Source organism: Eurosta solidaginis, chromosome 1, assembly GCF_040869045.1.
Source record: "Eurosta solidaginis isolate ZX-2024a chromosome 1, ASM4086904v1, whole genome shotgun sequence".
Taxonomy (NCBI): Eukaryota; Metazoa; Arthropoda; class Insecta; order Diptera; family Tephritidae; genus Eurosta; species Eurosta solidaginis.
The window spans coordinates 92,861,123-92,877,324 of record NC_090319.1 but is presented as its reverse complement, the minus strand read 5'-3'; the positions used below and the strand labels follow the sequence as shown (position 1 = coordinate 92,877,324).

At 39.3% G+C, this 16,202-nt stretch overlaps 1 protein-coding gene across 1 annotated transcript in view; it reads right to left on the bottom strand.

The window, feature by feature from the left end:
* Positions 1 to 16,202, bottom strand: part of Pi4KIIalpha (phosphatidylinositol 4-kinase II alpha) — an 84,024-nt gene that overhangs the window by 10,882 nt on the left and 56,940 nt on the right. Inside the window, exons 3-5 of the mRNA XM_067759135.1 lie at positions 3,062 to 3,180; positions 315 to 445; positions 49 to 244 (exon numbers count right to left, since the gene is read on the bottom strand). Coding sequence (XP_067615236.1) covers positions 49 to 244; positions 315 to 445; positions 3,062 to 3,180 — 446 coding nt within the window. The remainder of the gene's footprint in view (positions 1 to 48; positions 245 to 314; positions 446 to 3,061; positions 3,181 to 16,202) is intronic.

Here is a 16,202-nt window from a genome sequence, read left to right as displayed (position 1 = left end):
TAAACGTATATATTTTGAAGTACATTAGGCGTGTTAACTATACATTACCTTGAGTGGTAGACTCATACGATTGAAATGCGCTGACGGGTAATGCTCTTTGATGCGACGCTTTAGTTTCGCCTTTTGGCGATCTATGCGTGCATAATTGAATGTCTCAGCGACTAAACGTACAACGCGCGTCTTTGGTACAATATTCAGATTAAGTTTACGATCTACTAAGCTAGCGCCTGCCTCTGACAGATACCTGTAAGTTGAGGAATAACAAATTTGATTACCATATTGACTAGCATTTACTGAATCATAGATTTAGTTACCCTTGATTTGGTATTAGGCAGGCGCGTCCAAAGCAGCAAGGACAACATAATTTATGCATCCATTTTGTCCATTTCGGATTGAGTCGTCCATATGGCTCTTCATCTTTAGGTTTAAAGACACCTAAGATTTTCTGCAAACAAAAAGTGCATTTTAAAGTAAGTTATAAATAGTAACACAAAAAAGTTAACAAATACGAGAATTCTGAGTTGTTTTCAATTGTATGACTTGCTACCAAAAATTCGTACAAATCCAATCTTAATTGTGGAATTTCCCCGTAAAGAAGTCATTTACTATAGCGTCAGCTATTAAATTAGCTGATATGTCTACGTAGCTGTTCAAAGCTAAATGATAACTACATAGACAAACGGACGCAAAGATGCTTTTAATTAAATGCAATAGTTGTAATAGTATTTAATCCAAATTCGGGGACTAAATATGTTTGAAATCTATTAACGCTTAACCCCCTGTAGTGTTTTTGGAATGCATCTCACTTTGAATGCATTTATCGATACAAAATATACACACACTTATAGACCACACAAGTAGTCAAATTTTACTGACCCAAATAATCACTTCAACTCAGCATGAGTTTGTTTACATTTGTCAATCCGTCACATTGACCGAATTATATTTAACACCCAAAACTAAATTGTTCGTTTATATTACACCCCTATGCTATTTTGGCCATCGCGTAAAAAAGCATCCGTCAACCCCTCGTTGCGATAATGGAAACCAATCAAAAAACACCAACACTTTTCAAGTCATTCTCCACCTGGTTTCCCAACTAAGTAGGGACCTCTTTTTCTCTATGTTGACAAAGGCGAAAGATAGGAATGCCTTTTAGACCGGAGCATCTTCATCCATTCTAACAACATGATCCAAGCCATAGCTGCGTAAAGCTCGTACATTTCATTGCTAGGTTTCTTTCTTTCTTATAGGGCGTGGCGTTAGTCGGGAGAAGGCTTTGCTTCACATTTGCCTACTTAGTCTATTGTAGTAGGTTGAACTTTCTGGTCCGTGAATATCTCTCATAGACTGAATGAGTCCATAGTGTCTAGTAGATTGCAACGCTTGTTGGATTTTGTAAGCCAATATAATTATTATGACATAACTTAAGTTCGAGAATAGATGTACACCACAATACATTTTCTTTACGCAATTAATACGCGGCAAAATACCAGATAGGTCGCATCTCGGTCAGTCAAATGTAAGTAAGTTTCCCCAAGAGAGGCTAGCGAAGCACCCAACAAATGCCCTAGGAAAGCGCAAACAAAAATTCTCTTCGCAACTAATTAGCGGATAATTTGCAACAAAATAACGACCTATTATTTTTTTGATCCGCCGCTAACTTAATGTTACTTCAATAGTCCATACTTTTTTGAAAACCTTGTTTTTGGAGCGGCAATCTGTAGGTTCTACTTTTTCGAGCCTGGTATATTTTTTGAAACCAGTTACTTCTTTAGAATCAGTTACTCTTTGGAACCAGCTCCTTTTTTAGAAACGGAACATTTTTCTCTTGTTGGAAGCGGTTACTTTTTTTTTAACCGATGACTTTTTTGAAAGCGGCTACGTTTTTGGAATCGGATAATTTTTTTTTAAGAACCGATTACAGGTTTGATTAACAATTTAGTTTTTGAAACGGTTAATAACTTGTCAGTGATTTCTTTTTTGCAGCCTGTTATCCACGCCGGTTTATGTTTTGGAACTTGTTTCTTTCTTGGAATCGATTTCCTTTTGTGAAATCTCTTCTTTTTTAGAAACTGCTTTTTGTTTGTAGATCTTCGTATGTTTTGGAAAAGTTTCGTTTGTACAGCCTCGTATTTTTTAGCCAGTTTCCTTTTGTTGAACCTCCTATTTTTTTTTTTTTGTAACCAAGTGCTTTTTAAAACCAGTTGGTTTTGTGAAAACTATTATTTTTATGGAACTTTGAGCCGGTTCTTGTCTGAAAGCGAGCAGCCCAAATCTGACTATAGCAGTTATATTTCGTACTCTGACAAGCTGCTATGCAATCGCCAAAATTATGGTTCGTAACGAGTCTTTTGCCATTGATTTACTCCACTAAGGTACCGCCTGTTTGCCTCTCGAACATTCTCGTCGGCTAAGCTTAACAGTGTCACCTAGCGTGGAGGAAAGCAAGAGATTGGTTGAAAGGCATCATATTCGTAGCTTATACCGACACCTATGTATTCAATTGGCGGCCGCCGTGGTGTGGTGGTAGCGTATTACACCTACCACAGCTCAGATCCTCGGTTCACGCCCCGTGCAAAGCAACACCAAAATTTTAGAAACAAGTTTTTTCAATTAGTCCGCAGTGATCTGTGTGTATGCCTGTAAAAGTTCTAAGGCTGCATTTTGGGAGTTACATCATGGTTTTAGCCCTTGTCCTTGCAAGAGCCTTCCTTAGCAATATTTACCAGCGTGTGCTTTATTGCCTGCTCAATCACTTCGTGTAGCGGCGTTAGCTCGAGCAGCACCTCCAATATAGACGCATGCCTCCCGCAATGCAGACACACGCAAGGCGTTGGAACTTGGCAAGTGATTTCTCTATTGTCCTTAGAGTTGCTATTGGTGCCCAAACAACTGCTCCATACACTATGATTTGTCTTACTATCATCGTTTGCATCCATATAAGGATCATTAGGCTACACTAACGTTTATCTATTAAAAGGAGTTGTAACTCCAAAAGGCTTATTCATCTATTTCATATCACAGCACATTAAAAGTATATCGCTAATATTTCACTTACACCTTCAGCATTTTTCACAAAATATGACCCACTGCTACCCTGATAAATTCGTTCTGGCATAACGCCCGCCGTTATGGCGTTCTCTACTTGTATCACAATTTCATTGAAGGCAGGATCATCTAAAAGCAGATGAAAAGAAGAAAATTTAATTAGTTAAGATTTTCTTATAAAAGATATAAGAAATATGGACATGCATTTATTTACAAATTAAATTAGTACGCAAGACCATGACGCAACAAGCGCGTTTTTGTGGAATCCGCCGACAAGTTGACAAATGTGCGGTCGAAACAGGACATTGTCGCAAAGTGCGCCACCACCAAGCACAACACATCGGGAAAACTCAATCGAACACTCATCGAATTAAACTGAGCATATGTGTAGGCGGAAGGCTAAATCAAAGCAATCAAATGTCTATTAAATGACCAGAAATTATAATTGGTGGGTTATACAAACAGACATAGTGAAAGGTATTGACATTTTTTCAGACATACATACATATATTGGGTTAAGTAAAAATTCGTTCAATATTTACGTTGAATATGGGAAAAGATGAAATGAAAAACATGTATTTTTTGGAGGGGACCTTATGACCACTTCAAACGGTCATAAAAGTTAACTGACTGCGTGTAAAAGAGCCATTAGCAAACAATTGAGACTCACCTCCAATATATGCAGATGGATTTATACGAGCCATACTGCTATATGGGATAGTCGTACGTATGGTGGCCCGCCTGGAGCAGATCTAGTATGCTCAGCATAAGTGGTGCTCTTAGAACAACGCCTAGCGAAGCTCTTCAGATCGTTCTTAACATCCTAGCATTGGATCTGGCTGGTTATTGAGCAGCGACAACGTCTGCCCTGAGTATAAGAGGGTTGTCCAATTGGAACAATAAAAACATAGAACACTCTAGCATACTGAACAATCACAGTTTTATTCCTCCTAAAACGGATCGCTGGGCGACCACAACAGTTGAGGGAAGCAACTTTATGGCAAACATTTCGCAGTTAGGATAGGCACACACAATATCGCCAATGAAATCTTTATTTTCATTAACAGCCAGGCTGCTATAAAATCTCTTGCCTCTTTATTCATTCAATTCTGAACTAACACTAAACTGTCGACGATCTCTTCAAGAGATGGCCCAACAAAACCATGAACACCCGAGGTAGGTCCCTGGGCACAGAACATCGAGGGAAACTACATTTCAGACGTACTCTAGACAGGGTACGACCAGGCAGATTCTTCCTGACTAAGAACGCTTAAATATACACCTTGTCACATGCAAGCTAAAAGAGCACATCCACCGTCACGCCGACAAAAGATGGCTACAAACACTGGGGTGACGAACATAGAAGAAAACCTGGCCAAAATGGGGCCCTAAAAGATCCATGCAGGAGGCACAAGGCGCCTTTCTGGGAGTTCCCTTTCTAGATTATTTGCGCCAGTTAGCGGAGTATGACATCAAGGACTTGTTAGCCTTTACCAGGTCCTCCAAATGGTTCGAAGAGGAAACGTAGTGGTGTCTTTTCATGGTATCACAACAGGCCTAATGTTACTAGTGTAGGTGTGTGCTCTGGCAGCCACTGCATCCTAACCTAATAACTATATGAAATGACCACAACGTAAAATTTGAAATGGTAACAATGTCAATGATATTGACATTATGACCATCCTTCTTTTTCGAAATGCTTAGGTTAGATTGAACTGGATGGTCAATAAAGACGTCACATAAACTTAGTGTGCCCATTATGTTACCAGAATTCGTTTGACGTCCCCAATCAGGTACCAGCACTTACATATGTTAGGGACTAACTCCGACCTCTTTGCAAATACTAGAAGTTTTTTAGCAGCTCGTGATTGCCCTTTCGCATACACAATGAGAGCACAATTGTGCTATGGAATGCATACCCCTGCCTTGGGGATATGAGCAGCCCCCGGCGGGTTAGGGGTTTAGAATATAACCGCGGTAGGTATGCCTGTCGTAAGAGGCGACTAAAATAAAAAAATATATTCAAGGGGTTGTGTAGCAAAACCCTTTCAGGGTGTTGCCAGCGCAAAATATAGCTTCTCCAACCCAAAGTCAACCTCACCTATCAGTGGCGAGGCCTTCGGGGAGTGTCCTTATCGCTACAACAACAGATATGAGCAGCTTTGCAAGTCTAATATAGTAGGATTTGCACATGATTTTACAAATTTCGCAGCACGCGCTTCTTTCCAAGCCACTCTTCTTTGATATGATCCATATTGAACTCCTGTCTTATTTAGATTTCGCCCAAGCGGCTTCGGTCGTCTAGCGTGGACTATTTGAGTGCTGCACCCTCCTTTGTCAACTCATCGGCCTTTTCGTTACTTTCTATCTATCCTATTATGACCGGAAACGCAGTAAAGCCGCCTCTCTCCAATGCTTCTTTGCATTCCAGGACATGAAATACTATTTGAAATATTATTGCCTTAATCGCCGCCTAACTATAAATATACTCCAGCCAAAGCACGCTTTCTCCAGAACTTCTGTTGCTCTCTTCCCGGCTACAATTTTTGCCTGGGACGACACTCCAGTGATCTGGCAGCTGCCGTTAATTTAGAGCAATCTGTATAGACGTGTATAGTATGTTCTGCCATTTCTACATCCCTGCGCCAACGGTTGGGCGCTACTGTGGCCCTAATTCTCTTTTGAAGTTCAGCCACGGGACCATGTACTCTGTTGGCCTTATGATGTTGTTGCATTAACGATAAAGACACTCCCCGAAGGCTTCGCTGTTATCCATGTTGATGGGTCCTTTGCCGGATATAGATCCGATACGTTCCGGTAACAAAGCACCATTAAGGTACTAGCCCGACCATCTCGGGAACGATTTATGTGACCACATTAAACCTTCTAGGCCATCCCGCCCTCCCCACCCCCTAGTTTCATGAGGAACTTGGGGTCGCCAGAGCCTCGGCTGTTAATGAAAAAGGATTCGCCACGGATAGGTTGACAATTGGGTTGGAGAAGCTATATATTGCGCTGGCAACCCCTTGCGAGGGGCCTTAGGCCTTGTGGAAGTTGCTAACGCTATATTTTAGCTGTTAGGTTGTCAGACGGGATGTGTAGAATGACATGCAATGCTGCTGTCGGGATAGTATTTAGGGCTCCCGTTAATTTGATCGTTGATAATCTCTAGCTTCTTTGTACACGTACGCTTTTGTCTGGGTGGCCACCAAACCAGGACCCCATAGTACAGTATGGGCTTGGAAATTCTCTTAAATACCTAATAACAGAGTATGGGCGATGGGCCCCACCTGCATCCTAGCATCCTCTTCCATGCATACAGTACGCCGGAGGCTTTCTTCGCTCTCTTCCACATGGAGTTCGCTGCTGTATATATTTATATATATCTCTGCACTCTGCCTTCAGCCATATTATATTTCCTTCAATTCAAGTCATTGGCATCACGGGTAGGCCCAAATATCTTCCTAAAAACTTTTCATTGGAATAATTTCAGGGAGTTCCATCTTCTAGCGAGAAGCCTATTATTCCAAGCCATACATTAGGACAGTACAGACTTACATATAGAGCGGGATCTTTGTTCGACGGGAGTTTACTTACCAAAGTACCACCTGCTCAACGCATAACCCACATTTTTCGATTTTCTTATGTTGCGTTACAGTTCTGGTGCTCGAACTATCTTCTTCAAGATGAGGTTAAAGAAATCGAACAATTTCGAATGGTTCGGGGTAGTCCTTGGAAATCCTGACGATGATGTTTGTGTTGTTCAAAGTCATTTGGCAAATCCGTCTTCACTAAATTAAACATAACTGCATTCAGAAAGCTCCCTTTCCGACTCTCAAAAGCTGCTTTAGTATATTCCCCTTTTTCATTATCATTCTCTAGAGCTTGGCGTATTGTGCAGATAATCGATAGTAGACTTAGCAGGTTTGAAGCCGCACTGAAGAGGTGTATTAGTCTGTAGCCATTATTTTAACTACAGGAATTCGCCCTGATCTTGAAATATTTTGTCATCCACCAAATTTTCTGTTAGAATTTTTAATCATTATTCTTTTTGGCTGGCATTTCAATCTGTTTGCACTAGGTGTCTCTCTAGAACTCGTTTACACCGAGAACTTCGCCTGTAACTAACTTAACTCTGTAGGTAGCGTTTATGTTTCGAGGCGTTGAGCACTCCCCATCGTGCCGGGTGTTCCTACATCGCTAAATCTAAAGTTTTCTTTCACAGACTCAGTTTCGTGGGCTGATTTTCAATGGAAAACTTTCCTTGTGTTGTTGTGTGTTCTTTCTGTGCTTCGTATCGCGCATGTCAGAAAATGATGGTTTGAGTCCATATTGGTACCCCGTAGAAAGCGTACAACCAGGGAGCTGGAGCTATGCCTCCCGTCGATCTCGACTTTGGCTTCGCGGTTTTTGACAGGGAGCCATCAGGCTAGTTCTTTGCGGACGCAGAAATTTCCGACTATTGAACTAGTTCAACTTTGCCCACGCTGGCGTGAAGGTCAACAAACGCGTTTTTGGGGTCAAGGTCGTTCATTCCCTCAAATTATGTACGGAGACTGTTTTTTTTTTTTTATTTAGGAAAAAAAAAATTTAAGACAAAATCTCACTTTAAACTTGGCCATATTGCAGAGAGTAAAATCTTTGCAAACAAACACTCATACGGCTACACACTTGTCGCATATTTTGCAGTTAGATGAATTTACCCTTTAAACGCGATGCATTCCATTGGTGGAAATGATGCATTGTCAAAATGTAATCCTCAAACAGCTCATAATTTAGCGTGGATGTGGACATTTTTATTAGAGAAGTCGGGTAATATTCCGCAATTTTATTTAATCTACTGGACACTATAGAGCCGATACTTTAAAAATGAAATAGTAAAAATATCTTTATTTTGCGACGACAATGAAAAACTGGCAGTTTGGCCCATTGAATATTTACTGTACGTATGTATGTATGTAACTTATGTAAGTTATGCAGTTCGGTAGATAACACGAACGCCTCCTGTTTTCACATAATCAAATACGACGTCAACGCAGCACTTCAATTTCCTTTTTATACTCAGCTGAGCAGAGCCCACAGAGTTTATTAATTTTGTTCGCATAACGGTACCCCGTAACGGCATAAACTTATCGAGATAGATATAGACTTCTATATATCAAAATGATCTGGGCGAAAAAAAAATTCATTTAGCCATGTCCGTCCGTCCGTCTGTCCGTTAACACGATAACTTCTGAAATGTTTGAGGTATCTTGATGAAATTTGGTTTGTAGGTTCCTGGGCACTCATCTCAGATCGCTAGTTAAAATGAACGAAATCGGACTATAACCACGCCCAGTTTTTCGACATCGAAAATTTAGAAAAACCGAAGAAGTGCGATAATTCATTACCAAAGACGGATAAAGCGATGAAGCTTGGTAGATGGGTTGACCTTATAACGCAGAATAGAAGATTAGTAAAATTTTGGACAATGGGCGTGGCACCGCCCACTTTTAAATAAGGTAATTTAAAAGTTTTGCAAGCTGTAATTTGGCAGTCGTTGAAGATATCATGATGAAGTTTGGCAGGAACGTTACTCCCATTACTGTATGTGTGCTAAATAAAAATTAGCAAAATCGGATGATGAGCACGCCCACTTTCAAAAAAAATGTTAAAGTCAAATTTTAACAAAAAATTTAATATCTTTACAGTATATAAGTAAATTATATCAACATTCAACTCCAGTAATGATTTGGTGCAACAAAATACAAAAATATAAGAAAACTTCAAAATGGGCGTGGCTCCGCTCTTTTTCATTTAATTTGTCTAGAGTACTTTTAATGCCATAAGTCGAACAAAAATTTACCAATCCTTGTCGAATTTGGTAGAGGCATATATCCTATGACGATAACTGTTTTTTATGAAAAGGGGCGAAATCGGTTGAAGCCACGCCTAGTTTTTATACACAGTCGACCGACCGTCTGTCCTTCCGCTCGGCCGTTAACACGATAACTTGAGCAAAAATCGATATATCTTTACTAAACTCAGTTCATGTACTTATCTGAACTCACTTTGTATTGGTATAAAAAATGGCCGAAATCCGACTATGACCACGCCCACTTTTTCGATACAAAAATTACGAAAAATGAAAAAATGCCATAATTATATAACAAATACGAAAAAAGGGATGAAACATGGTAATTGTATTGGTCTATTGACGCAAAATATAACTTTAGAAAAAAACTTGGTAAAATGGGTGTGACACCTACCATATTAAGTAGAAGAAAATGAAAAAGTTCTGCAGGGTTAAATCAAAAGCCCTTGGAATCTTGCCAGGAATACTGTTCGTGGTATTACATATATAAATAAATTAGCGGTACCCGACAGATGATGTTCTGGGTCACCCTACTCCACATTTTGGTCGATATCTCGAAAAGGCCTTCACATATACAGATAACCACCACTCCCCTTTAAAAGCCTATTAATACCATTAATTTGATACCCATATCGTACAAACGCATTATAGTCACCACTGGTCCACCTTTATGGCGATATCTTGAAAAGACGTGCACCTATAGAACTAAGGCCCACTCCCTTTTAAATAATAATTAACACCTTTCATTTGATACCCATAAAGTACAAACGCGTTCTAGAGTCACCCCTGGTCCACCTTTATAGCGATATCTCGAAAAGGCGTTCACCTATAGAACTAAGGCCCACTCCTTTTTAAAATACTATAACGAATTTACTGAAACTTCGCTTATTTTACACATTCTACTAACGTTCGTATCGCTAAACTGTTGAACAAATAACTCTAATATTCAATAATGCAAAATGGCCTTTACTAAAGTACTTCACAATAACACTGATACTTCACAACTAATAGCTTGCTTAAATCAAACTGATTAAGGACTACTCAGCTTCTGCTGCTTTTATACTCTCTGCCCAAATTTCTAGACGTTTCTTCTTCTATAATCCCCCTACCTGGTCACTAGCCATAATCGCGTGTATTTGTAGTGTGTAACCATATGCGTGTGTATTTGTGAGCGAAGTAGTAGCTGATGATGACATGCGTTTGTGAGAATCTCTCTGTTGCTGATATGTATGTGTGTACATGATGATTAATTTGTTTACGTACATACAAGTGTGGCAGCTTACTTTATTGTTGTTGTGGCTTTATTTACTTAGTAACAGAATAGTGATGTGAGTATCACTTAGTGTTACTATTATTCGTCACAATACTCATTAACACCTTTCATTTGATATCGTACAAACACATTCTAGAGTCACCCCTGGTCCACCTTTATGGCGATATCTCGAAAAGGCGTTCACCTATAGAACTATGGCCCACTCCCTTTCAAAATACTCATTAACGCCTTTCATTTGATACCCATATCGTACAAACACATTCTAGAGTCACCCCTGATTCACCTTTATGGCGATATCTCGAAAAGGTGTCCACCTAAAGAACTATGGCCCACTCCCTTTCAAAATACTCATTAACACCTTTCATTTGATACCCATATCATACAAACACATTCTAGAGTCACCCCTGGTCAACCTTTATGGCGATACCCCGAAATGGCGTCCACCTATAGAACTATGGCCCACTCCCTTTTAAAATACTCTTTTATACCTTCCATTTGATACCCATGTCATACAAACACATTCCAGGGTTACCCTAGGTTAATTTTCCTACATGGTGATTTTCCCTTATTTGTTTGTTTGTTTGTAGTTTTAAGTTGCTTCCATTCATTTATTTGAATGAAAGACTACCTTGGCCCGGCTTACTTAGAAGCTATAACGGCATAACTAATTCTTATTTTGTGAGATATTTCTCAGAAGTTTGCTTTCTTTAGATTGCTGTACAGTTGCTCCACCAACACACAGGTAATACACTAAGGCCAGAACCATGTGCGTAGGTTTCTGCGTAATTGAGGATATTATATATTTAGATACATTCCGATTTAATGGTTTACACCAAGTACGATAATCTTTTGTTTTTCAAACGTTTTTAATTCAATTTTTGTCATTTCGATTCCCGCACTATCCGACATTTTATACTCAACCACATGAATAGCGTTCTTTTATAGCACGCGGTTGAGTTGCGGGGAAAAACCAACTTGACACGACGACGTTACAAAACGAAGTGGTTCCCTTATTTTGTCTCCAAAGCTCTCAGCTGAGTATGTAATGCTCGGTTACACCCGAACTTAGCCTTCCTTACTTGTTCTATGTATATTTTCCACTGTTCTTGTAGGCGATATGAAGCAGAGTGAATAAAGGTAAACATAAAATGTAACAGTGACACAATTCGGTATCAACAGATAAAAAGCAGTGGGGGCAAATGCCCAACAAAAAAAAAATTGGACCTAACATAACGCTTAAAAACTGTCCCGAGTTGTACTTAGAATTCTTTAAGCCAGTGGCAAACTTGACTAGCCATACAGCGTTAAGACCGAGTTTACTTAACCATATCTATAGGCATCACTGATGCCGCATCAGGTATAAGTGCCTAAAACCAGGGTTTGAATTGCTTACTGAAAAATAGTAAAATTTACAAATTTTTGGCTTTACCAGCAATGAGTTTTTTGTCGGTTTGGAATTTTCGTATACAGCTTACCATGATGAAATTAATATTCAGGTGTTCTCATCCCGTTGACGTTTTCCCTTATTCTGACAAGTTCGGCATGCATATTTTAGAGGGTTGTCTATCATACAGAACTACCTTTGAGTTCTACTACGATCGGAGTAGATTTTACTATACGTTTAGAAATATTATAACTATATAAGCCGTTACTAGAATTGTTTAGCCAAAAAGATTAACGTACCTTTGTGTTCCCCAAAAGAATATAGAAATTTTGTACGAAAAATTAAGCAATCAAAATTTAATACTTTTGTAATACAGGTAAATACTGGAGAATAGAGGTACCGAAAAAGTGAGGTTATGTTGTTGACATCACCTTTATTATTACATCATGGAGCTTAAATTTGTATTTGAAAAATATTTCAGCAACAAAAAAAAGCAAAGCAAACAAATTTGTTTTTTTTCCTTTTAGTTCAGATGTAACTTGAATTGATGCGAGCTGTCGTCGTCAGCAGAAAAAAAACTTGAATATTTTACTGTGCTTTGAAGCTATAAGTATTTCATGATCAATTATTTTTAAGTAAACATTTTTCAGTTTTTTAACAGCCGAAATTCTGGTTTCGAATCACTTGCTGAAAATAAGTAAAAGTTTTTTTTTACTATTTTAGTAGCCTTCATCTACGAGTAGGTATCTCCTTTTTTATGTTTTTTTAATACCCGACACACATATACATATAAGCATGCTTCTACTGAAAAAAAAGACAAATACGTACGTACAAAATCTGCACCTCCACCGGTAGCTTGGTATATGTACTGGAGTCATTCGCGGTTTTTTTTTCGGGACCAAAGCATGGCATTTCTATGTAGCATGGCGCAATTTCTCGCGGATCGTTCAGAGACTGTCCTTCATTCGGTCCTAGAGACTAGCACTGCCGCGTCAACCGAAGAAATACATATTTACATATTTTTAAAACGGGCACATGCATATATGTCACATGCAAAACGCGATGTTTTAGGCTAACCCCTAATACTTGTTGCCGACGCGATTTCTTTAAAACATGTATGGCTCCTTTTTATTCACAACCAAGAGCGATTCACGCCGCGTTTGAGCACACCTCCGTTCCTTCAGCATCTATTAGCACCAAAGCTGGTCTGATAGCCAGACAAAATTCTCGTTTTTTGCTAGCGCTAAAAGGCGCCTGAAGTTAAGAGATACAATCTCACAAGCTCGACCAACATTTCCGGCACAAACATTCATGTGAGACAAGATCATAAGATGACTCAGACCGTGTGCACCGTATGTCAACGATAAAGACACTCCCCGAAGGCTTTGGGGAGTGCTAAAGATGTTGATGGTCCTTTGCCGGATATAGATCCGGTACGTTCCGGTAACAAAGCACCATTAAGGTACTAGCGCGACCATCTCGGGAACGATTAATATGACCACATTAAACTCGCCAGCGGGTTAGGGGGTCAGAATATACCCGCGGTAGGTATGCCTGTCGTAAGAGGCGACTAAAATACCAGATTCAAGGGGCTGTGTAGCGCAACGCTTCAGGCTGCCAGCGCAATATACAGCTTCTCCAAACCCAATTGTCAACCTCACCTATCCGCGGCGAATCCATTTTCACTAACAGACGAGGCTCTGGTGACCCCAAGCTCCTCATGGAACTTGGGGGTGGGGAGGGAGGGATGGCCTGAAGGTTTAATGTGGCCATATAAATCGTTCCCGAGATGGTCGGGCTAGCACCTTAATAGTGCTGTTACCGGAGCGTACCGGATCTGTATCCGGCAAAGGACCATCACATCGATAACACTCCCCAAAACCTTCGGGGAGCAACCTTATCGCTACAACAACAAGAACCACATTAAACCTACTAGGCCATTCCGCCCTTTCCACCCCCCGGAAAAAACCCCGAATTACTCCAATACATATGTATACCAAGCTACCGGTAGAGGTGCAGATTTTGTACGTACGTATTTGTCTTTTTTTCAGAAGAAGCATGCGTATATGTATATGTGTGTCGGGTGTTAAAACAACATAAAAAAGAGATACCTACTGGTAGATGAAGGCCACTGAAACAGTAAAAAAAAAACCTTTTACTTATTTTCAGCAAGTAATTCGAAACCAGAATTTCGGCTGTTAAAAAACTGAAAAATGTTTACTAAAAAATAATTGATCATGAAATACTTCATGGTTCAACCATATGGCTGGCTCATCTGTAAAGCAACAAATTATGTCTGTTCAAATTGTCAAAATCTGTTTACTGGTATTAGGAGAATGGAATGAAATGAAAACATAAAACATAGCAGTTTTTGTGTGGGGTAAGAAAATGTTGTCAATGTGTTGGTTTCATTTTGAGTTTGCCATCTCTTTTGACAATCCCATCGACCACGCAATTATAAAAATAAAATCAGCTGATGAGATGAGCCAACCACATAATTGAGACATGAATTACTTATAGGTTCAAAGTACAGTTGTACCGTAGTACTAAGCCGCAAATATAATTCCATTTTTTTTTTCACTTTGATTTATAGCTGCTTTTAGTTTTTATTGATATTTTAGTAAATCGGAGTGAATTTAATAATAGACTTATAAAAGTCTAAATATTTAATAAAAGTGAAGTTGTGTGATATATATAAATATCCACTAAGCTTTATTTGATATAAAACCTGAAGTTTTTTTGTGTTCGATTGAATCGGTTAATTCGGCAAACCCGTACGACTTAATACACATTTTTAATTTTACTAAGACGGCCCATACATGACACAAAAGCCATGCGCAAATATACAACGACGGAATTTGTGCAAATGAAAATTTTGACATACACGGCTCAAAAACACTGCGCAATATTCATTTTTAATGTAGCGCAACAAATGAAACATGTGTTTTAATTGTATAAAAAAGGCATACAATTAGTGCCACTATTTATTTTCCACAGTGCTGGTAATTCACAGTATAAGTGGAAAAACTCGCACCAGAAGCGTTTATTTTCCATAGTATTGTCACGGATATTATCATCACTAAGTTATCCCATCACTAAGGCGATGCTAAGGCCATGCCAAGCAGTATTTACGTTAATAATCAAATCAAGTATACACATATAAGGCAGCCCAGAGAGATGTCACACACAGATGCATTTACTTATACGCCTATGTGCGCGCGAGAGACTGTAAACTACAAACATTCACATCAATAATTCAATCTTTATGTATCTACATAAACGAATAAATAATTGCGTCTACACATATGTACCATGTACGAATACGAGCAGCGGAGAGTCAATGCGCAAACACATGCATATATCTTATCTGAGTTGTCACAATAGAGAGCAATAATTTGTGCACGTAGTTGTGGCTGGCGATTTTGTAGCCGAAACTAACTAGTAACTTCTGGAAATCGAAGAGCCTAGAAGTATGCAGCGTAAACTATAAAAGCGGGGCAGGCGAGTAAGAAGTAATTCAGTTTGAGTTGAGCAATCAATGAGTTATTGATTAAGCACGCGATCTGGCGGCCAATAGTAGAGTTTAATTTGAGTTATGAATCAGTTGGGTTATTAAGTCAGCTAGTTGCAAAGTATAAGTGTTATTGTGAAGTACTTTAATAAAGGCCATTTTTCCATTACTCAATATTGGAGTTATTTATTCAACAATTTAGTGATTCGAACTTAGCAGAAGGGCAAATAAGAGGATTTGCAAGTAAATTCGTTACAATTGGTGTCAGAAGAGGAATTGTTGAATAAATTCCGGAGGACAACAAGGACATGGCAAAGTTCAGTGAATTGAAGATCTAGCAACTGAAGGAGTTGGAGAACCGTGGATTGAATACAAGCGGCGTTAAACTCGAACTTCAGGCACGGCTACGAGAGGCAATGGAAGCAGAAGGAATTGATGTGGACGAGTATGTCTTTTATCCTGATGGGGACGGGACAACAACAAAAATTGAAGAGAAAAACGAAACATCGCAGACAATTACCAGCACAGACTTGAACATGATATTGGCTGCAATAACTGCTCAAACATCGACAGTAACATCCAAGATGGAAGCGCAAGAGGCACGTATAACGAAATGTCATCACAAATATCCACCAACATGTCATCACAACTAGAAGAACAGAAAACGTATATGTCATCACAGATGGAATCCCAAGAGACACGAATAACATCGAAGATTGAAGCACAGGAAACACAAATTTCTTCACAACTTGAAGAACAGAAGACGTATATGGTATCCCAACTGGAATCGCAGGAAACCCGTATAACATCACAATTGGAAGAACAGAAGCATATTTGGCATCTCAACTGGAAGCACAAGAGGCACGTATATCCGAAATGTCGGCACAAATTTCGGAACAGGTATCATCGCAGCTCTTTGTGAAACTGGAAGAGCAGGATGCAAAAATTTTACAACTCGAGGACAAAATTGATGCCGAAATAGAAGCGTTAAAAGGTCGTATGGAGCAGTTACAACTAAACCGCCCAGCTGTTTCAGCGAGTAATCCAAAGGTAAAGACACCATCCTTTGACGGTTCTGTTTCTTTTCAGGTCTTTAAGCTACAGTTTGAGAAGACCGCAGCAGTGAACC